Source organism: Berghia stephanieae, chromosome 7 (assembly GCF_034508935.2).
Source record: "Berghia stephanieae isolate SIO BIC M18660-M18661 chromosome 7, UCSD_Bste_1.3, whole genome shotgun sequence".
Lineage (NCBI taxonomy): Eukaryota > Metazoa > Mollusca > Gastropoda > Nudibranchia > Aeolidiidae > Berghia > Berghia stephanieae.
Genome location: NC_088366.1, coordinates 13,275,495 through 13,299,953, shown reverse-complemented (window position 1 = coordinate 13,299,953; position 24,459 = coordinate 13,275,495). Strand labels below are relative to the sequence as shown.

The window sequence follows — 24,459 nt, the reverse complement described above, 5'->3', positions numbered from 1 at the left end:
TCCGAGATCCAGGTGAGTTGACACAGACTTGACCACATCCACCGTTGTTGTGTTCACACTCATTTTTATCTGGTATATTTTTTGTACAGAGACATGAAGGAAAGAGGTTAATATTTTCACCCATAAAAAGTCCATTTTTAAAAAAACATATATTAAAAAACAGCATTCAAGTTCGTTAGTGGCCATTAACAGACAGCAGTTTGAAGTCCATGTGACAGGTCCAAATAACTGACTCATTATCTTCAGTAAAAAGATTTATAAGTTGTAATTATATATTTGCTAATGGATATAAAATTACCTATGCACTGTACACCATTGATAAGTGTGTATCCAGGTTTACAAAAACATGTCCTTGATCCAGGTGTGTTGACACAGACATGATCACATCCACCGTTGTTGTGTTTACATTCATTTTTATCTGGTGGGTTTTTAAATATTTTTTTAGTAGAGAGACAGAAATAAAAGAATTAAAATCTTCATCCACAAAACGTCAAAAATAGAAAATGTGTAAACACAAGATATATAACAGTTTTATAAGATCGTCATCTATAATTAACATATGTTTGAAGACCTCGTGACAGAAGCAGAAAACTGATTCCTTATCCTTAACACTTTATAAACATCTTCACCAAAGAGTACAAATAATATTTTTTGTATTCTTTATTTCTGAGTTTTAACAAACAATTATATTAAAAGGATAATTGAAGCTTTTGAAATGTGGTGCTTGAGAAGGATGCAGAGAATATCGTATACTGCACACAAAACGAACGAAGAAGTGCTAAAACAAACATACCAACAAAGGAAACTAATGCCCTTAATAGCGGATCGACAACTATCCTTTTTCGGACACATAGTAAGGAAAGATAAGAATGAATACCTGGCAAGTTGTGGAAAAATACCTCGTAAACGTGCCCGGGGGAGACAAAGAAAAACACTCATAGACCAACTGAAGGGCTTCACCAACCTAACAATCCAAGAGCTGTTTGAAAAAGCAAGAGACAGGGAGGAATGGTGAGAGATAATTCATGCAGTATCCGAAGCCTGGACCAGGCATGGAACCTAGAAGAAGAAGAAGATATAATTAGAGATAATATGAGCATGAAATAATATAATAAAAGATTCTACAATACACTGCTTATTAACACGAATCAAAGCGAAACTAAGCTCAGAGAACTGTGGACTGTAGAAAATAATGAACAGAATTAAATATAACATCTTCGATAAGAACAAAAACTCAAACAAAAAACGTTTAGGGCTTAAACCTCTCCTTCAGCCACTAACAAAAACAATAATTAATGCTTTTATCATTTGATTTTCTAATGAAGGGTTTTGAGACTGAAACATTCCGTTCTTGGAATTGTATTCTTATTCGAAGCTGTTACATTCACTTTAGTGTATCGCTTATTAACATAACATTACCTAGACACTTTGTTCCATTGACAAGTGTGTACCCGACCCGTGTTTACAAGAACATTTCCAAGATCCAGGTGTGTTGACACAGACATGATCACATCCACCGTTGTTGTGTTTACATTCATTTTTATCTTTTATATTTTTTGTACAGATCCAGGGAAGGACATTTATATTTTCACCCATAAAAAAAGTCCCAAAAACTTTTTTTTACGTATAATATACGTATAATATTATTATAAAACAGCATTACAAGACCGTTAGTGACCATTAACAGACAGCTGTTTGAAGACCATGTGACAGGTCCAGTAATCTGATTCTTCATCTACAGTAAGATGATTTATCAGTTTTAATTATCTATATTTTAATGGATATAGCATTACCTATGCACATCACACCATTCATAAGTGTGTATCCATGTCTACAAGAACATTTCCGAGATCCAAGTGTGTTGACACAGACATGATCACATCCACCGTTGTTGTCTGTACATTCATTTTGATCTGGTGGGTTTTTTAATATGTTTTAGTAAAGAGATATAAAAAAAAGAATTAAAATCTTCATTCATAAAACGTTAAAAATAGAAAATGTGTAAACACAAGATATATAACAGCTTTATAAGATTGTCATCTATAATTAACATATGTTTGAAGACTTTGTGACAGAAGCAGAAAACTGATTCTTTATCCGTAACACTTTATAAACGTCTTCACCAAAGAGTACAAATAATCCTTTGTTCCTGGCTGAAGAAGGACTGTGAGCATACCTGCCTACTTGAATTTGTTTTATCGTAAATTTTAGGGGCAAAAATTGTATGAGCTAATGTTAACTTTAAAATCAAATTTTTACCGTCACAACGATTAAATATACTACCTCAAAATCTTTACAATTATGTAGTCCGGCATCTACTTTTATTCTCATTAAGCTTTGATGACCCAGAGATGCTCATCAAGTTCTGAGATTGGAGTCAAAACTTCATAATTCTACAAATTTTTCCCAAAAGTAGACAGGTCTAGATTTCAGCATGAAACACTATGTTATTGTTAGTTTGTTCTTTTTAAAGCTGTTTATATTTGTATGTGTGTCTATTACTTTTTAACACAGTATTACCTATGCACTTTGTTCCATTGACAAGTGTGTATCCAGATTTGCAAGAACATTGCCTAGATCCAGGTGTGTTGACACAGATATAATCACATCCTGAGACACTTGTGTATCTATCTTTACAAGAACATTTCCGAGGTCCAGGTATGTTGACACAGACATGATCACATCCGCCGTTATTGTGTTTACATTCATTATTATCTGGTGGTTTTTAAAACGGAAATTAAAATAGTCATCAACATTTTTTTTAAAATTTGCATTCTACGTTTAAAACAGACTTACAAGAACGTCATTAAAAATTAACAGAAAATTGTTTGAACCTCATGGCAGTTCCAGATAAACTGACTTCTTATCCAAGTAAGATGATTTTAAAACTTTAATTCATACTGTTGAACGAACACAATACATATGCAATGCACACCATTGACACCATTGTGTATCAACGTTTACACGAACTTTCCTGTAAGCCAGGTGTGTTTACACAGACATGATCACAACCACCGTTGTATTTATATATTCGATTTTCATCCCTTATTGTCTATTATGAATTGCATGATTATTTCGGGAAAAAAGAACATTGCACTATAAGAGAAACGAGGATGAAATGTGATAAAAGAAAATTCGATAAATTGCGAATCAACATAACAAGTCAAAGTGAAAATAAGCTGTTTGAAAATGTGAACTGAAGTTAAGAAAGAAATGAACAAAAATGAATATAACCACTTCGAAAAAAAAAAGAAAATAACAAGTAGGCTAACGTCACTTTCAGGAATCAAAATCGTTGTTCAGGTGATAACAAGAGCAATAATTGATTTTTGGCTCGAGAAGGGTTTTGAGCCTCAACTGTTGGAATTCTGTTCTTTTTCCGGAGCTATTGTATTCATTTTTGTTTATTACTTATAAACATAGAATTACCTTCACACTTTGCACCATTGACAAGTGTGTATCCAGGTTTACAAGAACATTTCCAAGATCCAGGTGTGTTTACACAGACATGATCACAACCACCGTTGTTATGTTCACATTCATTTTTATCCTGTGGATTTTGTTTGTTCATTTGTTTTGTTGTATTTTGTTTTTGTTGTTTTTTGTGGGTTTTTTTGTTTTGTTTTGTTTTGTTTTTGTTTTGTTTTTATGGGGGGTTGGGGGTTTTTTTGGAAAGAGACATAGAGAAAAGAGATTAAAATCTTCATCAAACAAACAGTAGAAAGTCCAAAAAAGTCGCACGTTAAAAACAGCTTCACAAAGATATATTTACTTACAGATTTTTGAAGACCTTGTGACAGTTTCGGAAAACTGACTCATTATATTTTTATAATTTTTTTTACCTGCGCGTATTAATTATCCAATTGTATACCACATTGTATATGCTCTCGCTTTGAAAAAGAACAAAATATCAAGCACGGAGCATTAAGGCCTTAAACTAATTCCGACAAGAGCAAAAAAACAATAATTCATGTTTTTATTGGGTTTTTTAGCTGAAGAAGGGTTTTGAGCCTGAAGCGTTTTGTTCTTGGTATTTTACTCTTTTTTGAAGCTGATATATTCAATTTTGTTCATTACTTATTAATACAGTATTACCTAGACATTGTATTCCATTGACAAGTGTATACCATGGTTTACAAGAACATTTCCGGGATCCAGGTGTGTTTACACATATATGATTGCATCCACCGTTATTGTGTTTACATTCATTTTTATCTGGTAATTTTTAAAGAAATTAAAATCTTAAATAATAAAAATGATTTTTATGTTTAATCCTATGTTAAAAACAGATTTTCAAGAAAGTCATTAACCAGACAGCTGTTTGAAGACCTTTTGTCAGTTCCAGAAAAATGACTCATTATTTTCATTAAGATGATTTATAAAAGTTTTGATTATCTATTTTCTAATGGATATAGATAGCATTACCTATGCACTGTACACCATTGACAAGTGTGTATCCAGGTTTACAAGAACATTTCCGTGATCCAGGTGTGTTGACACAGACATGATCACATCCACCGTTGTTTTGCTCACATTCATTTTTATCTGGTGGTTTTTATTTTTATAAAGAGAAATAAATATTCCAATATTAAAATCTCCATCAATAAAGAGTCAAAAATATTTTTTTACGTGTACTATATAAAACAGGTTAGCAAGAATGGTATTCTTTTAACAGACAATTGTTTGAAGACCTCATGACCTTTCTAGAAAACTGACACATTATCTGTAAAAAATGTATAAATGAAAATGTCTTCATCAATGCATATCAATCATCAATTCTGTATACCTTATTGTCTATTATGAATTTCATGAATCTTTCGAATATGAAAACAAAAGAATATTGTACTATTAGAGATAGGATCATGAAATGATACTATAATACAATGTAATATTACAATACATTGTTTAATAACACAAGTCAGAATGACACTAAGCTGTTTGAATCTGTGGAATGAGAAAGTATTGAACAAAAATGAATTAAATCGTTTCGAATAAGAACAAAATAACAAAATCAGAACGTTTAGCGCTTGAAACTCTTATTCAGGTAATAAAAAAAAAACAATAATTAATGGTTTTCACATGATTTTTTGTTTTGACTTAAGTAGGATTTTAACCTAAAACGTTCCGTCCTTGGTGTTTTATGCTTTTTCGAAGCTGTTTTATTCATATTTGTTCGTTACTTATTACCACGGTATTACCTTGACACTTTGCACCATTGACAAGTCTGTACCCAGGTTTACAAGAGCATTTCCAAGATCCAGGTGTGTTTACACAGACATGATCACAACTACCGTTGTTATGTTCACATTCATTTTTATCCTGTGGATTTTGTTTGTTCATTTGTTTTGTTGTATTTTGTTTTTGTTGTTTTTTGTGGGTTTTTTTGTTTTGTTTTGTTTTGTTTTGTTTTTGTTTTGTTTTTATGGGGGTTGGGGGTTTTTTGGAAAGAGACAAAGAGAAAAGAGATGAAAATCTTCATCAAACAAACAGTAGAAAGTCCAAAAAAGTCGCACGTTAAAAACAGCTTCACAAAGACATATTAATTTACAGATTTTTGAAGACCTTGTGACAGTTTCGGAAAACTGACTCATTATATTTTTTTTTAATTTTACCTGCGCGTATTCATTATCCAATTGTATACCACATTGTATATTCTCAATTGTATGGTTGCTTTGAAAATTATAATAAAAGGATATTGTACTATTGGGGATAGGATCATGAAATGATATGATGAAATATATTACAATAAATTGCTTATTAACACAGGTTAAAGTGATACTAAACAGCTAGAATCTGTGGACTGTAGAAAAAATGAGCAAAAACAAATATAACAGCTTTGAAAAAGAACAAAATATCAAGCACGGAGCATTAAGACCTTAAAATAATTCTGACAAGAGCAAAAAAACAATAATTCATGTTTTTATTGGGGTTTTTTAGCTGAAGAAGGGTATTGAGCCTGAAGCGTTTCGTTCTTGGTATTTTACTCTTTTTTGAAGCTGATATATTCAATTTTGTTCATTACTTATTAATACAGTATTACCTAGACATTGTATTCCATTGATAAGTGTATACCCTGGTTTACAAGAACATTTCCGGGATCCAGGTGTGTTTACACATATATGATTGCATCCAACGTTATTGTGTTTACATTCATTTTTATCTGGTAATTTTTAAAGAAATTAAAGTCTTAAATAATAAAAATAATTTTTATGTTTAATCCTATGTTAAAAACAGATTTTCAAGAAAGTCATTAACCAGACAGCTGTTTGAAGACCTTTTGTCAGTTCCAGAAAAATGACTCATTATTTTCATTAAGATGATTTATAAAAGTTTTGATTATCTATTTTCTAATGGATATAGATAGCATTACCTATGCACTGTACACCATTGACAAGTGTGTATCCAGGTTTACAAGAACAATTCCTTGATCCAGGTGTGTTGACACAGACATGATCACATCCACCGTTGTTTTGCTCACATTCATTTTTATCTGGTGGTTTTTATTTTTATAAAGAGAAATAAATATTCCAATATTAAGATGCAGAATTCACTTATAACAAACACATTGATTTAGATAATGTTTTATAAGTAAGGATTTAATCAATTACCTGCCTTACTATGGAAAAACACGTATTTAAAAATTTGGCCACAAAACTCGTCCATCAAATATCGATCGAGTTAAATCCCTCATCTTGGCAAAGACTCTCAAACCTGGGACCTCGCGGGAGTTCAGTTTTGAGATTTTTTGCCAAGATGAAAGACAATAAATCGATCGATATTTAAAGGACGGGCTTTCTGTCATTTTTTTAATACGTATTTTTCCATAGTAAGGCAGGTAATTGATTAAATCCTTACTTATAAAACATTATCCAAATCAATGTGTTTGTGATAAGTGAATTCTGCGTCTTAAACTACAAAAGTATAAACCCTCAAATTTCGAAAGACATATCAGGAAAACGTTTTATACTCAATTCTTTTTCCATCCAGATCACTCCGACATGACACCATCTTGAAGCGGTGGGTAACAAATGACCCACTTGAGGGAGAACTTTGACGAAAACGACAAATACTAAAGTTGAGCTGTTAATTAGCGCAAAATATCCACTTATCGTGCTCAAAGCGCTTTACAAAGGTGTCCCTGGGTAACAGCAACGCGTGACATAAAGAACGGGAGATGACGCCTGTTGGCAATAATACATTTTTTACAGAGACAACTCTGTTGACGGATAGGTACTCATTTTACACCTAAGTACGGTGAGAGAATGTGAGTAAAGAGTCTTTTCCATGGATTCGAATATGCGCCGATCGAGGCTTGAACCCAGGACCTTCCGATCCGAAAGCGAGTGTCATACCACAAGACCACGTAGCCGCACTAAGTCCGTAACACTTACTTTTAACTTCACAAATGACTTCGACGTTCATTGAACACGGTACGTTATGCCAAAATTTATTGGATGCCAGAAGTACACAATCCTCTTCTCCTAAATTGTTGGGCTCCCCTCTAGACCAATGTTGAAATCCAGACTGAAAGAGAAAATTTTCAACTGTAAATGGGACGCGGAAAATATCTAATCTGTCGTACTCTGGAAAGACACGTATTTAAATATTTGGCCAGAAAACTCGTCCTTCAAATATCGATCGATATAGATGACCCTCATCTTGGCAAAGACTCTCAAACCAGGGACTTAGCCAGGACCCCGGTTTGAGAGTTTTTTGCAAAGAAGAATGTCATTTAAATCGATCGATATTTGGAGGACGAGTTTTCTGGCCAAATTATTAAATACGTGTTTTTATAGAGTACGGCAGTATGGCGATGACTCACCTGAATTATTCCAATCTCTCCTCGCGGAGAATACCTCCGTGAATACTAGGGCTGTTCCTACCCGGGTAATTTATTACCCGGGTAGGATCCGGGTAATGGTTCCCAATTACCCGGGTACCCGGGTACCCGCCATGAAAAAGGAGGGGGGGCTGATATGGCGGGTTTTTTTGTTTGTCTGTTTGGTTTTTTTTTTGTTTTTTTTTCTTGTTTTTTTTAAGCATATCTTTATTTGAACAAACTGTAGACAAAGATATAACAAAATATTAAGAATCAAAACAAAAAATAAAGACTTTGCAACAACTCAATGATTGAGAAAATCAAGGCAAAAGGGGTATAAAAAAAAAAAAAAACTTCCTTCATTAGCAATTCTTGTTCAAAAAGATCAACTTGTCAATGTGGCTTTCACCGAGACAGCTTCTCTTAGCAGAGATCAGTTCTCCTGTTTTTGAAAACACCCTTTCAGAAGGTACACTGGTTGCTGGATTGTTCAGTAATTTTTTGGCTTCTTGGCTCAAGCCAGGGAACAAGGCTTGGTGTTTTTTCCACCACGTAACAGGGTTGTCTTCACCTCTTTTTACAAGGGGCATCTCGAAGTACCTTCTCATCTCTACAGGTTGATTCCTAACTTATTCCTAGCTATTGGAAAGCCCATAATGTAATCAATAATTTTATTTTGATTACGGATAGTTTTTTAAAACTTCAATATGATTGAATTATATTCTATAAACCAATAAAATAACGTATTAAAGAGAAATTGAAAAATACCCGGGTACCCGAGGATTCTACCCGGGTACCCGAAATATTCTGCAATACCCGGGTACCCGGGTAGGACCCGGGTACCCGCACAGCCCTAGTGAATACCCGTTCTTCCTCCAGCCGGATGCAGCAGTAGGGGCTTCAGGATGCAAATCCCATGTGTTTCTTTCCTTCTCAACAGCCCTTCTCCGTGTTTCTCTTGATCTCCCGTTTTCCTCTTGCTGTCGGGTTTCCATGTTAGTGTCACACATGGGAAGTTGTTAGGCATTCTTAAGACATGACCAATACATCTCTACCTTCTGAGGGTCACCATTTTAACTAGAGATGGGATGTTTCCTTTATTTCTGATCTCCTCACATGGTATTCCCATAGGCCATCTTATTTCAAAAACCAATCTCAAAGCTTTTATGAAGTAATTTATCCACTTTCCTCTCATTTCCCCATGCAATTATTCACACATACACATAGTACTGAGCGCGGATTTGTTTTGAATAACAATTGCTTTTTTTTCTTTGCAGCTTTTCCAATTTTTTGACCATGTGCTTAATGTCAATAATGCGTTTCCAATCATATTTCCAACATATTCTTCATAACATTATCATCTCCTTCTTGATTGGTGACTTTTACATCCATGTTTTCAAAAACTTGCAAACCTGGTTAAGCTTCAGTTTTAATTGCTGTATTTCCAGGTGGTGACTGATTGCAAAAATCGCAACTCTAAAAGCTCTCGTGTCCTTTACTTATTTACCAAATGTTCCCCTCATAGTCACAGTATCAATCTAACTCCCTTGGTTCTCTTCTGATGAAATCCATGTACGAGTGTCTCACAACCACAGGCAGAGTTGGACAAAACAACTCTCCAAGCTAAAGTTAAAGCAAATCACAAATCACAAGAAAACGGAATTAATGATATTATACGCCTCTGCCCAAGCACCAATCACAGTTGCGTGAAAAGTTCATGGATGAGGAGGAAAAGAAGGAAGAAGAAGAGGAAGAAGAAGAAGAAGAAGAAGGAGGAGGAGGAGGAGGAGGAGGAGGAGGAGCAGGAGGAGAAGGAGGAGGCGGAGGAAGAGTGGGAGAAAGATTATATATCAATTTAACACCTTGTTCTAACATACGTGAGGTGACTTGTGAAAGAATTACTCATTAAATTCGACTAACCGGAGTTGTTAAAGAAAAATAAATTGAATGAAATTGACGTCACTCAGTTCTCAATGTTGTTTTAAATCGCAATTGGGGTGATTAGTTCTCCCAGAAGTCCGTCTTACAGACTAAAAACGTTAATGGCTACACACAGTATTTTGTTGGTGCAGAATAGGTGAGTATTTTACATAAATGCATCGCATCAATACTGTGTTCATGCGCCTCCACTCCAAATCATCAATACCATCAAACATGTTTTTCGGCCAAAGGGCACCATTCAAGATAAGCCACTTCACCTTTTCATTTTTTAAAATATTTTTTGTGGGGGAAGTAGGCCCCTATAGATTTACTTACTTGTTTGAGGAACGCGCTATATTTGCAGGAAAGCAAAGGATACAAATCTCAGGCATTCATCTATATTTTAATTATTTAACTACTGTATTTTAGAAATTGACACAGATTGAGACGAATCTTTTGAGTGATCTACGATCAAAATCGGAAAGGCAATAGTCTGTAGGTACACGCAAATTAATATGGCGACAGGGTGACAAGTTGGCGATTCCCAACATAAAATAATATATATAAATTCCCTTTTTTATCCCATAGGGGATATTTGTCTTTAGGGTCTATTCCAAGGGAAGACTGGAATAACCCAGGCGTCAGCCGCAGGACAGCACCGTAAATTGAGCTAGGGTGAGATGACTTGCTCAAGGCCACACAGCGCAGCAGCGGGTGATCGAACTAGGTACCTTTCGGATACGAAGAAAAGACCGCACCGCTGAGCCACGCTGCCCCTTAAAACATTAAATTATGACTAACCAGTATGACATAGCAGACTTTATAAATAATCGTTTTACGCGACAGATTTGCCAAAAGTTTGCAAGTTACTCGTTTATCAATCTGCAAAGATTTGCCAGTAATTCTGTGCTCGTTGGAGAAATAAATTAAAATGGGCTAAAAGATCAATGATTCCACTCACTCGACTTCAATAGAAACCTAGATAACCACGCCTCTCGGACAGTCGTCATATCATAATGTAAACAATGGCAGTGATTGGTAAACATAGCAAACTACACAGGATTTATTATCGGAGGTATGTATTTAAATGAAATAGACACTGTCCAACCGCTTGATCAAAAGAACCAACTCAGAAAACTATGTGTAAGCCTAAACGGTTGTAACATGATCGAGAAAATCGTGTAATAACTCGTCACCCATTTGGCGGTATGAAAACAAGAACAATGATCAGAGACAGGTAAACTTCATTCACGTTATTGTTTATAAACAACCATTCATGTTTGTCCGAGAAAATGTGAAGGTGTGTCAGTTTCCATGTTTTGAATAGACATAAATCTACTGGTAAATAAACTTACCAGCTGCTCACCACTCGACCACTTGAATTGACCTTCTTTCTCTACGTCTGACAAGCCGATCCAGTAATCTCGTCCATCGTTTAGTATATCTGGGGAATTGATGGAATTAATTGGAAACGATAGAATTATTGAATGAAACATTTCTGAACAGGCCGGAGAGAAGTGCACCTGTGTGGTCCTGTGTACGACACTCGCTTTCGGATCGGAAGGTCCTGGGTTCGAGCCTCGTTCGGCACATAGTTGAGTCCTTGGAAAATATTCTTTACTCACATTCTCTCACCGCATTCATGTGTAAAATGAGTACCTGGTCGTTAACATGGAAAAATGTATTATCGCCAAACATGCGTCACGTCTCGTTCTTTATGTTACGTGTTGCTGTTAGTCAGGGACCCTTTGTAAAGCGCTTTGAGCACGTTTAGTGGATATTGCTCAATATAAAAAAGTTCAAAAGCTCAAAGCTCAAGCTCAAGTTCTATAGGGGGGGGGGATTACATATGAGGTATAAAGGCCTGAAAATCCTATATAACTGTAAACAAACTTACATTCAACAAACTTTTGAGTTCCTGCGTCGGGGATCTGCAACAAACGTCCATCCGCCATATTACAAATTTTTTTGGCATATCTCATATTCTCTTTCGTTTGGAATTGTTTGATGCACTTCTTATCCTTTTTGTACCATTCCCAGCCATCTCTACAAGGTGCATCTTTATCTGTTTGAATGAATGGAATTGGAATGGATTGAATAAGCACAGTGGAACCCCAGAAGAACAGTGATAGTTGAACCAGCCTAAAATGACTGTTATAGCCAAATTTCAAAGGTGTGTGTGTGTGTGTGTTTTGTGCTAGACCCATTTTATATTAAAATTGATGTTGTGCATTTGTACTACAGAGAGAGGGGGAGGGGGTAGAGAGAGAGAGAGAGAGAGAGAGAGAGAGAGAGAGAGAGAGAGAGAGTATTCACAAACTAGTCGCCAGCTCTCCGTTGCCTTTAGCTCTCGGCTTATCGAGAGTATTGCAGGCTAATGCTGTATATTTGGAGATATTGAGTGAGTTTCGCGCCCCTGCTATAACCGATCAGAATCATAATAATCCCTGATATGGACAATAAATTTTACCAAAGACAAAGAGGGAGAAAAAACGGGGATTATAAAAACTCTGTTATAACCCTGTTACATACGGACCTTCAACCTCTGGGTTTACAGTATCATAAATAAATAAACTAATTAAGAATGAAAATCGTATAGTGCTCTTCCAGGGATTGATCATTCTAATTACTCTTCACGGTGCTTCGTCTATTTCTTTAGCACGACGCATAGAACCGTATTTTAAGGGACGAGATGGCTGAATGGATAAGACATTCCATTTATCTCCAAATGACCCAGGATAGAGCCTTGATATTAACATCTCATTGTTTTTTTTATCTTTGAACAAGACAATAAGCCCTAATTACTAACTTAGCATTGCACTGTGGCCAGAGAGAACAAGGGAAAACTTCAAGCACGAATTTCGTTCCAGGCAATGTTGTCAGATCCTTAAACGAAATCTAAAAGCTTCAGTGACAGATCCCTTTCAAAATTTGGAACGTCTTTCCTCAAAACTGTCCGGTCAATCAACGCTATGATTAGGACGTGTCTCAGAGAAGATATTTTGCAAGTTATCGAATTCTCCCCCGAATGCCTTTAAATCCAATTTTAACAGTGGTTTTCCAAGACTCCCTGACTCAATTTTTTTCCCATTTAGAGATATTGAGGAATAGTTTCCCCTAAAATTGCTCATGCTCATCCGGTTTATTATTTTATCATATTTAAACTTCAAATCCACACAAATCTGAGGAAATGTTTGTGCCAATTGATACTTAAAATAAAGTTTACATTTCAATTTATCTCATAGATAGAACATCTCAAAAAGTAGAAAAATCAACTTCACGAGTTTTGGAAAACCGGCCTTCAAATAATATCTGAAAGATTTCTCAGCTTTGTAAAGTTGATGGCGATATACCACCGTCTCAAAACAATTTTATATCGGAATGAACTAGGATACAGAAATTGAGTTTATGAACATGAACATGTAAATAAATAACAATGTGAAATGCAATGTAAGCTTCTATTTAATAAACGAAAACAGACAATGTGGACGTTTCTGGTTTCCCCTTTATCAACAAAACAGCATGAAAGAAACACTACAGACGAATGAGATAATAATATGGTTTCACCTTAACAACGCCTTTATCACATATTATTATCTCATTCGTCTGTAGTGTTTCATTCATCCTGTTTTTTTTTATACAGGGGGAAATTGAAACGTCCACATTATCTGCTTCCGTTTATTAAATTCAAGCCTACATTCAATTTCACATTGTTATTTATTTCATCGAGCTTCTAGCAGCAACGTTTACATTAGACATGACCATGAAACTTGATGGGTTTTTTTATCTATACAATAACAAAGATAATAAATACAATTTCTAACATTGCTATACGTTATCATAGAGAATAAATACAATTTCTAACATAATGCTATAAGTTATCATAGAGAATAAATATAATTTCTATCATTGCAACAACTCAAAAACTAGTATTTCAAAAGATGTTATTTTAAAATTCACATTTTGGAGCCCAATTTGTACCTTTTTGAGTATTAATAACAAAATGAAAAAAAACAGATAATCCCTATCTAGCCCAACGGAATTAAACTCACCTCGAATTTGACAAATAAAGTTGGAGGCGCGTTTACACGACATGTCATCCCAGCACCCGTCACGATTCAATACCACACAATCTTCACCTCCATTTATTAAGAGATCGAAGAGCTCGCCCTTGGGCCAGTTTTGTAGGATATCTGAGAGACAAGATGACGTGAATCAGGCTTGAAGGTTTGTTCTTATTCACAGGGGTCAACGTTCAAATTCAGTAAAAGTAAGTGGAGCAGGCACTTATGTTGATAACAACAAGAAATGAAGTGAGTAGAAAAGTCCCAGAAGTCAATAGAGAAAAAAAGTTTCGCGGCAGCGATGGGGGCTCGAACCTGGGACCTTACTGGTACGACAACTCCACCTGGCTGGGGAGATCGTGACTCTACCGTATGAGCTATCCACGATCCCATGTTATTTTAGGCAATTTGTCATATGTCATAATATTATTTGTGTTGTGACCGTCGTATTGATTATCAAATTGTAGATGACGAATGACAGCAATTTTTGTCGTGGCTTTTGGTTCATTATTACAAATATGTATGTAACTCTTTTATGCAATGTCAGACAACGCAGAAATATAATCTCAGGGGACCAGCCATACCAGATAATCCCCTTCTTATATTTGGTTTCGAACCTCAGACCATATATGACATTGGTTTGAGAGTATTACTATTGCAACAAAGATCCGATAACAAAGTGGGTTATCAGACCTGAAAAATAAATACCCGTCGATTTTAAGCAATGCAATTCAAACAGAATGGGTAGTGAATGTTCAAATCTGTTTTGCTTTATAACTAGTTTTGTAGCACTATGCTTGAATTCCAATAAATGTTATCTTTAGTTATGCCCTGCCAAAAGAGAATTGCTATTATGTAATCTTGTTATTAACTTTTTAGTTACATCCTTTGTAAAGTAGATACGTACATTGGCAATTTTCTCAAGATTTATTCGAACTTTTAAACTTGTGTATTGATTATCAACATTTGAATTCATGACCAAATCCCTGTCGAAAAACACTCCCAAATTTTAAATGTTTTACCTGGTTGTAAAGAATTATTATTAACATCTAAATTCATCACCGGAATAGGACTATTTATTTGCCTCACATAACATTACTTTTTATTTGTTTGTTTGTTTATTTGTTTGTTTGTTTAAGTTTGTTTGCTTGCTTGTTAAGTTTGTTTAAATCTATTCAGCTTTTTACATCAAAACAAAATTTTCAAAATTTTTGGGGGTAAAATTGTCTCATTCATGTCTGGTTCTACATGTTACGTGTTGCTGTTGGTCATTGACTCTTTGTAAAGCGCTTTGAGCACGTTAAGTGGATATTGCGCTATATAAAAATAAAAAGCTCAATTATTTTTTTTATTGTTGTTGGTAAAAGAGAAAGATTTTTAGGAGTATCCAATTTATAGATCTGTGTATCGTCAGCATAAAAGTGGTTATTCATATCACGTTATTATTGAACCTTATGAAAACCATTTGAAACCACTTGGTTGTTCTAAGCAGTATGTGTAAATAGATCGCCTGTTAACAGCAAGAATGAAATATTCATGCCCCAAGTGCTGTCCTAATTCAATAAAAATGAATGCTTTCATGGAAGACTATGCAACCTGGATGTCTTTTGCTTAAATCTTCTACTGTCTAACATTTTGCAGGATGCATAAAAATGAAAAGTTCTTCGTAAAATGAAATAGTACGGTCAACAACATAAAGTATATTTGATTGGGGGTTGGGATTAGGGGAGATGACCCTGTGTAACATTCTGCTAGTTTGCTAAGTAGGTTCTGTTATATGTTGGGTAAAATCATGTTCAATGTTTAAGCGGTTTAACCCTCTCCTTACCACTTGCAGCAAAACCGTAACATTTGTTACGACACAATATACATTTTTTCTTATACAGATTTATTTTGTACATCACAAACTTTGAAGAATGATCTTTGTTTTATTAATAAGAACATAATCTTGTTTTCTAGAGAGCTGATTTGAGTTTAAAGAATAAATTTTTCTGCTGGGTAAGCCTGCCATTTTGGGAAAATACTGAAAATGATCGGTAAGGAGAGAGTTGATATGTTATTTACAGAAGCTAATGTACTCGTAGATTATAAAAAGTTGAAATCATGATCTCCAACCAATATAAAAGGTGATTTTTTTAAAGTTTTAATTCTGACAGCATTTAATTCAATACCTTAATAAATAGCAAAGTTGATTTGATTGAAGGTCCATAAACATTTATAATTTGACACGCGATTGACCTTGTTCTAAAACTAAAACTTTATAACTATCACATTTAAATAGATTGGATACATATATTGGAATATACCAATGTTTCATCCAATCTGTTTAAATTCTCTCTCTCTCTCTCTCTCTCTCTCTCTCTCTTATATATATATATATATATATATATATATATATATATATATATATATATATATATATATATACATTTATATATATATGTATATATATGGGGGGGGGGGCGAAGTGGCCGAGTGGTTAAGGCATTGCACTATGACCCGGAAGGACCCGTGTTCGATCCCCGCTTCAGGCACTTTCGGTTTTTTTCCTTGAGCAAGATTTGCTCACTTGGACAACATGGGTGATTCCTGTTGACATCAGACATCTTGTTTGATGAGTTATCTATATTCCTTCGTCGGATGCCTAGGCGACAATATCTTATGATGTCGTGGCGAAAAAGGCATAAATAATAAATAATAGTATAATATATGTATATGTATATATATATATATATATATATATATATATATATATATATATATATATATATATTTAAAATATATATATATATATATATATATATATATATATATATATATATGTGTATGTGTGTGTGTGTGTGTATGTATATAATATATATGTTACTGTGTCATGAAATATAATAATGTTTGAAAGGCATTATGTTTGAGTAAAGTATAACCCAACCACTGAACGATACATTGACATAGAGATAATTGTATCGTTACTCACCACACTCTGTCCATCCGGCCAAATGAATTCTCCCTTCTTAATGGTATCTGTTAATCCAATCCAGTATCCGTCCGAATAGTCTTTGAGTACTTTATCTGGTGCATAGAGAAATATATATATATATATATATATATATATATATATATATATATATATATATATATATATATATAGATATATATAGATATATATATATACATATGTCTGAGAGAGAGAGAGAGAGTGTGAGTGTGTGTGTGTGTGTGTGTGAGGGGAAATGGCTGAAATTACGTAGAGCGTTCAAGTTTATTGGAGCGAGTCATTTATTATCCTCACCTCATTTACTAATTTCCTCCTACAACGTTGTTTCTGATTACCTCCCTGAAGAATCCAACAAAATACCAATGGATGATGTAACAACGTTGTGGGAGGAAATAACCAAATGAAGTGAACATTGAATATAATATATATATGTGTGTGTGTGTGTGTGTGTGTGTGAGAGAGAGAGAGAGAGAGAGAGAGAGAGAGAGAGAAATGATGTCTTTTAAGTTTATGTTCATTTTAAGGGTGGTTTGGGTCTAATTACTGAGTTTGCGCGACAGGGCGCCAACGGGTCCCGTTAGAGATAGACGACGATTGGGATTGTTTGGAAGCTTTAACCCTTTGCCCACTAGTCATTATGACATCCGAAATGCTTTCGCCTTATACATCTACGCCAGAATAGATATAGAGGGTGGAGCCTACCATGATATAACATTTTATGGATCCCTAATTTCATCATATCAGTTCTGTCCACTGACAGGTGGGTGGATATCGCTTTCAAGAACTTATGTCCTTATATGAAATCCTGAGTTTTTGACCAATCAACGGATTGCTCTTTTGATAGCTCGCTTGTCAACATGAGTCAGCTCAGCCCTTGATTTATGTAAAGGCATCACAGGCGGTATATGTTGTGTAACTTCAAAGACCACGGTTGACCGAAAGCGATGAATGGAAGCCCTTCTGTGGCGTGGAGAACGAGGTCTTGTATGTATAGTTACGTCATATCTCAACGCTCGTGAATTCTTAGTACGGCTGGACTCACAATCAAAACACGAAATCTGTGTTTTAAACTCTTTAATCAATCGAGTTACATCAGTGCGTTCGTCTCATTGAGAAATGAAAAACGATATATAAATCAAGAACATCGACCGGAAAATAAGGAAATTATCATAAAATTATAAAATTTGAGAAAGCTATTTTCAAAATCAAATATATTACAAAAAAGGTTATTTCTAGACCGATTTTTATGAGACAAAGACAATCTTTCTCCATTTTTCAAGCTGATTCCAACAATGAGGTTTTGAAATTTATCGCGATAAGATTATTTGTCATTATTTTTTTAAATACCCAATTGACTGCTCAGGAAATGAATACGTAATCCTTGGCGGCTAGCGAGTAGGTGTTAAATTTTGCTTACCCTTTCCCATGCAGACACACACACACACACACACACAGAGAGAGAGAGAGAGAGAGAGAGAGAGAGAGAGAGAGAGAGAGAGAGAGAGAGAGACTGAACACACAATGTATGTCTTTCACTTCTGGCCAAAGTTGCCTTATTACAACTTAAGACTCGAATGATAAAAACGAGTAGGGTGTCAGATTAAACTTCAGTTTTAAAGGTCTAATTCAATTCACACCGTAATAAATCATAATAATGATCATTCTTGATATATTAGAGCATTAAAATATTTAATTCACATTACTGTAAAATATTTTAAATATATGTATTTTGTAATTATTTTAGCGACGATACGAACCCCTTTTAATCGTCGAGCCGAACGATAGGATGCTAGACGACGATAAGTCGGTGTGTGTGTGGGTGTGGTGTGTGTGTGTGTGTATGTGCGTCTACGTGGGAAAGGGTATGCAAAATTTAACACCTACTCGCTAGCCGCCAAGGATTACGTATTCATTTCCTGAGCAGTCAATTGGGTATTAAAAAAAAATAATGACAAATAATCTTATCGCGATAAATTTCAAAACCTCATTGTTGGAATCAGCTTGAAAAGTGGAGAAAAATTGTCTTTGTCTCATAAAAATCGGTCTAGAAATAACCTTTTTTGTAATATATTTGATTTTGAAAACAGCTTTCTCAAATTTTATAATTTTATGATAATTTCCTTGTTTTCCGGTCGATGTTCTTGATTTATATATCGTTTTTCATTTCTCAATGAGACGAACGCACTGATGTAACTCGATTGATTCAAGAGTTTAAAACACATATTTCGTGTTTTGATTGTGAGTCCAGCCGTACTAAGAATTCACGAGCGTTGAGATATGACGTAACTATACATACAAGACCTCGTTCTCCACGCCACAGTAGGGCTTCCATTCATCGCTTTCGGTCAATCGTGGTCTTTGAAGTTACACAACATATACCGCCTGTGATGCCTGTACATAAATCAAGGGTTGAGCTGACTCATTTTGACAAGCGAGCTATCAAAAGAGCAATCGTTGATTGGTCAAAAACTCAGAATTTCATATAAGGACACAAGTTCTGGAAAGCGATATCCACCTGTCAGTGGACAGAACTGATATGACGAAATTAGGGCTCCATAAAATGTTATATCATGGTAGGCTCCACCCTCTATTTCTGTTCTGGCGTAGATGTAGAAGGCGATAGCATTTCGGATGTCATAATGACTAGTGGGCAAAGGGTTAAAGCTTCCAAACAATCCCAATCGTCGTCTATCTCTAATCGGCCCCGTTAGCGCCCTGATGCGCAATCTGTCTAATTATTAGGAAAATCCTTCAAAAAATATATTTTGAGATTTTGGTGGAAAACTATATTTTATCATCTTATAGAAATAATATTATCGAAGTCCAACTTCTTAAAATAGACTAAAAATGCACGAAAATACAGTCGTAAAGGGTACAGGAAGTAAGAAAAGTGTGAAAAACCGAAAGCTATTTTGCTATTTTAATCCATATGTCATTTTTCTAAGGGTATGGAAAACTGTGTCAAACGTTTCTCAGAATCTATTCAATGAAATTGTCTAAAAGTTTCCACAGTTATCACAGAGATAGTGTAGTATGTAACCATGAAGATACTTTTTTGATATCATATGTGTATTTTGAATTATAATCCAAATTATAAGTTTTTAACATCAATTTTGTCATAACACTTTGATTCTCAACTTTGTAATGTTCTTATAAAAATTCCATAAGCTTAAGCTGTAAAATCTCTCTATGGTGACAGAAAATGCTAGGAGGGAAGAATATGGAGGTCATTCCTGCATTAGTTTTTGTGGAACGTGTGTCACAAGATTGTTATATTTTTTTATGTCAGACCCCTAAAGTAGGTTGCAAAACGGGTATCAACACATATAATTTAAAGTTTTTACCAAAAATGTTGTTTTTAACCTATCATGACGCTACAGGATTATCAAAACCGCCCAATATAGGTAATTATCTTTTATTTAGAAAATACTCAAACCGCCCCCTAATAACGTTGGTGATATAATGAAGGTTACCTACCAATAGGTCAATGTATGACTTTTCCTTACAAGATGGTGAAAACTAGGTGCAAATGTCTGTAATGGTTTTAGAATATACAGTCATTGAAATCAGGGAAAGACTTTTTGAACGTCCTGTATCATAACAACACCTCGCTGGTGCATCAGAATTATGATTTGGATAGATCATTGACCAGTTTTTACTCTCAACTTTTAAGGGTTTTACGACACATCTAGATCATTTCAGCGCCAGCAAAAAAAAAAGAACAAGAAGAAAATTGGATAATCCAAAAAATTATATATTTACAATTAAAAGGACACGAGAAATAGGAAGACAAAGGGCAATGCTTCAAATAGGGAACAGATGTAGATTCCAAGAGCACACCATCCGTGTGCTTAGTTTGAGATTACCTAAAAGTCCCACTAGTTGAGTAGGCTCAAATGTCTACAAATCATATGTTCAAAGTAAAATACAAAACAGTACATTCAGAGAGGTGGTTTACTACGAAAGAGAAATATCATCTCCTAAAACTAACTATATTTTTAACATTATCTTCCCCTCAGTCAAGGACCCCGCAAGGGCCAGGACAAAACAAAGTAATCCCATTCCAAGACAAAGACAGAAAGCAATTTATTTTTAAAACAGATACTCACTTTCAACTAAAACTTGTGTTTGTGGGTCTTGAATCTGCACCAATGTCCCGCCCTCGTTCTGACAATGGGCCTCCGCCTCTGTGTGAATCTTTCTCACATGAAAGCCTTGATGCATTTATATCCTCTGCCGTAACGAATCCATCCATCTTTGCAAAGTGTGTTTCCCTCTGATAAAAAATGGATAATTATCATTAAATATTAGTCATATTGAGATGGACATAATTCTGTATGATTATCCAATTCAAATTTCTTATTATATTATAAAATCTACAGAAAACGGAGAAGCAATACAATGTACAAAATTTCAAAGCAAGACTTGGTCTGTACTTGTTCCATAAGTTGTCTTACACCGAATAAATACAGAAGACTTGTTTAACCAGTTTACTCCAGAAAGACATGTATTTAAAAATTTGGCCAGATGTCTCGTCCTTCAAATACCCATCGAGTTAAAAAGGCCTAATCTTGGCAAAAACTAGCAAAACTGGGACCTCGCGAAGTCCATCTAAGTCCCAGGTTTGAGAGTTTTTACCAAGACGGGGGCCCATTTAAATCGATCGATATTTGAAGGACGAGTTTTCAGGCCACATTTTAAAATACGAGCCTTTCCATTGGCAGTTAAATGGGTAATGAGTGTCTTTGATGGCTATGTGATGGTTACTATATATGGGGTGTTACCTTCGTAAAATCAACGATTTTGGCACAGTGAGAGGTTGGCCATTATTATGTCCATCTCAATGCCCTTTGTAAAAGGTAATCGCGAACAGAAGAAGTGACACCAAAAATTTTAGTTTGCCAATTTACTCAACTTTATTGCGGCTATGTCGTCGAGTGGTATGACACTCGCTTTCGGATCGGAAGGTCCTGGGTTCGAGCCTCGCTCAGCGCATAGTGGAGTCCTTGGAAAAGGCTCTTTACTCACATTCTCTCACGGTACTCAAGAGTAAAATGAGTACCTGGTCGTTAACAGAGTTGTCTGTCCGCAAAAAAAAATGTAAGATCGCCTAACAGTTGCTATGTCACGTCCTACATGTTAACTGTTGCTCTTGGCCAGGGTCCCCTTGCAAAGCGCTTTGAACACGTTTAGAGGATATTGCTCTATATAAAAGCTCAAGTTTGTTTGTTTTTAAATTGATATTTTGTGTGCCGTCCTTTTACTTGGTGCAGGAAAACCACTGGCCTTTGCGTGGACAAAGTGAATTGTTCAATAAACTCTGCAGAGAGATTTTGTCAGATATCTTTAAAATGCTGGATTAAATCATTACATGCGTTTTGATGAGGACCAACACGACGAATTTTTCTTTCCATAATATTATCCCACGAAATAATTGGTTTCATGTCAGGACGGACTGCTAGCCACAGCATCGTCTCATATAAATGTTCTCTTAAAATGCACTGCGTAATTTCCAGCAGGAAAGAACTGGACAAGTGTGAATGAAAGGTGCCAGACAAAGAAATAAAGAAAAATACAAGAAATAAATCATCCAAAAAAAAAATCAGTCGACCTCGTGGTCTTATTTGGGATGGGGTTTTATTCTTGTATTTTTCATTCTTGCTTTGTCTGGCACCTTTCATACACTGAAAGGCCACACTGATTGTTCAAGGGGTGGGGGGGGGGGATAAAAATGATGCCCTTCCGCGTTGAGATCATAAGATTCGTCGCCTAGGCATTCCACGAAGGAATATAGATAATCCATCAAACAAGATGTCTGATGCCAATAGGAATCACCCATGATGTCCAAGTTAGCACATTGGGGGTTAATCTTACTCAAGGATAAAAACGAAAGTGCCTGAAGCGGGGCTCGAACCCGGGACCTTCCGGGTGACAATGCAATGCCTTAACCGCTCGGCCACTTCGCCACCTTCACCATCATCATCATCATCATCATCATCATCATCATCATCATTATCATCTTTATGTTCAAGAGGTCATCTCTGTCAAATCTTACGCAAAAATATGTCGAAGTCCCGTGTATTTCTTAAATAATGTGACACACTTTTCACATAGCCTATCATCCTATATTTAACACGTTATGATATTATGTTAGATATATGGGTTTATTTAACCATTTTGTTGGCCGTGGTTGTTTTGTCTGTGATTATCATGTTATTGTTTTTGACAGTAATAAAGATGATGATGATGATGATGATGATGATGATGATGATAATGAAGATGATGATGATTATGATGATGCTTTTGATGATGATGATGATGATGATGATGATGATGATGATGATGATGATGGTGGTGGTGGTGCTGGGGCTGCTGCTGCTGATGCTGCTGCTGCTTCTGCTGCTGCTGATGATGATGATGATGATGATGATGATGATGATGATGATGATGATGATGATGATGATGATGATGATGATGAGATGAGAATTAGATTATTATTTATTATATATTATTATTATATTATTATTATTATTATTATTATTATTATTATTATTATTATTATTATTATTATTATCATTATTATTATCCAGATGATCCGGATGATGATGGTTAAGATATGGAGGATGACCAACCTGCAACAGCCATAATAACAACAGTCAGGGTCACAACCACTAATACAACCTGAAGTCGAAAACTCTTCATGCTTCCAGATGTGACCAGCATTCTAATAGCCGACAACCGTTAGCCACGAATTCCAAGTTAGAACTGACTGGGAACTGGTAGGTGGAGGTCATTAAAGTAAATCTAGTTCTCCGTCATGTGACCGTGTCAATGCTATCAATTGTTTTATCATAGATAAATAGGATTCAATAGTCGTAACGTCGTTTCCTTCCTAATGACGCATGGTAACTTAGCAACACTGGCTCTAAACTATCGGAACAATGGCGGACGCCCGTATGAAATATTTCTCCGGCGAGCATAAAAGCGTATCCAGAGGGAAAAAAACATAAATTTGATCATGTTTTGACTTTTACACATTCTGGTCACAAGACATATGAAAAGTTCTAGCCAGCTTGAAGAATAAAAAGTAATGATTTTCTTTGTTTAGAACCCAGATGGCCGCCGTTGCCGGGCGGCGTTACATCAGACTACTGAATCCAATTGGTGGAGAATTTATTTTTGGTATGTTGTTTTTGATACATATGAGGGATCTATGTCTCTGATTGATAAGAGTCAGTCTTTAGGAAAGTAAAAAAAAAACTCAAGGAACTAGTGCAAGGTAACATTTCATGACAATTAGAACCTTGTGCGCATGACGCGAAACCGGTACCATCCGGTTGTAAGACGAAGATATTATTATACTCCAATAGGGACATATTAAATAGATAACTTCATTTCATTTTTTAAAGTAAGTAGTCTTTAAGTGCCATTAGGCCCATGGAGCTGGAGTGTATCCCTTTTTCTATAGAGTAAAACGGACAATAGAATTTGCTTGCTACCGTTTGGATAAGACGCTAGTTTATCGCAAAGTACTTTCCGCCAGATATAACCTCCCTCGTGGATCTCCTACCTTGTCGTTGGTGGGGGGGGGGGGGGGCTTGAGGTCTATCGGGAGCAAAGGAGTACTTCCGGTTTCCCGTCACGAGACCATCCTGGATGTCGAG

At 35.4% G+C, this 24,459-nt stretch overlaps 2 protein-coding genes and 1 long non-coding RNA gene across 6 annotated transcripts; all 3 read right to left on the bottom strand.

Moving 5' to 3' along the window:
• Positions 1–298: 298 nt before the first annotated feature.
• On the bottom strand, positions 299–3,670 carry LOC144976714 (uncharacterized). Of its 4 annotated transcripts, none has more exons than XM_078921077.1 (5): positions 3,430–3,670; positions 2,521–2,715; positions 1,794–1,913; positions 900–1,059; positions 299–418 (listed from the first exon to the last, which is right to left on the bottom strand). In XM_078921077.1, the coding sequence occupies exons 1-4, from the start codon at positions 3,569–3,571 to the stop codon at positions 965–967; spliced, it is 552 nt and encodes a 183-aa protein (XP_078777203.1). In that variant the 5' UTR covers positions 3,572–3,670; the 3' UTR covers positions 299–418; positions 900–964. The 4 variants fall into 4 exon arrangements, with proteins under 4 accessions (XP_078777203.1, XP_078777205.1, XP_078777204.1 ...); XM_078921079.1 differs by having other exon boundaries at positions 900–979; positions 3,430–3,665; XM_078921078.1 differs by having other exon boundaries at positions 304–418; positions 878–1,059.
• A 390-nt stretch (positions 3,671–4,060) lies between these two features.
• LOC144976458 (macrophage mannose receptor 1-like) lies at positions 4,061–15,550 on the bottom strand. Its single transcript, XM_078920750.1, has 7 exons — positions 15,436–15,550; positions 13,792–13,932; positions 11,637–11,804; positions 11,095–11,183; positions 7,392–7,524; positions 4,426–4,545; positions 4,061–4,215 (listed from the first exon to the last, which is right to left on the bottom strand). The coding sequence occupies exons 1-7, from the start codon at positions 15,548–15,550 to the stop codon at positions 4,061–4,063; spliced, it is 921 nt and encodes a 306-aa protein (XP_078776876.1).
• LOC144976717 (uncharacterized) lies at positions 13,922–23,584 on the bottom strand. The gene is made up of 4 exons (XR_013646149.1): positions 23,428–23,584; positions 20,905–21,071; positions 16,775–16,869; positions 13,922–13,932 (listed from the first exon to the last, which is right to left on the bottom strand). It is a non-coding gene; the product is annotated as an uncharacterized LOC144976717 (long non-coding RNA).
• Positions 23,585–24,459: the final 875 nt, after the last annotated feature.

Excerpts from the sequence above, each read along its gene's own strand:
- LOC144976714 (XM_078921077.1), bottom strand. The coding sequence starts at position 3,571 with ATGAACAAACAAAATCCACAGGATAAAAATGAATGTGAACATAACAAC. Across the intron at positions 2,716-3,429 it reads CAATGGTGCAAAGTGTGAAG|ATAATAATGAATGTAAACAC; the intron begins GTAATTCTATGT and ends AAAAACCACCAG. Across the intron at positions 1,914-2,520 it reads CAATGGAACAAAGTGCATAG|ATCAAAATGAATGTACAGAC; the intron begins GTAATACTGTGT and ends AAAACCCACCAG.
- LOC144976458 (XM_078920750.1), bottom strand. The coding sequence starts at position 15,550 with ATGTTACACAGGGTCATCTCCCCTAATCCCAACCCCCAATCAAATATA. Across the intron at positions 13,933-15,435 it reads TTTTATGCATCCTGCAAAAT|ATATCCTACAAAACTGGCCC; the intron begins GTTAGACAGTAG and ends CTTGTCTCTCAG. Across the intron at positions 4,546-7,391 it reads AGTCATTTGTGAAGTTAAAA|ATAAAAATGAATGTGAGCAA; the intron begins GTAAGTGTTACG and ends AAAAACCACCAG.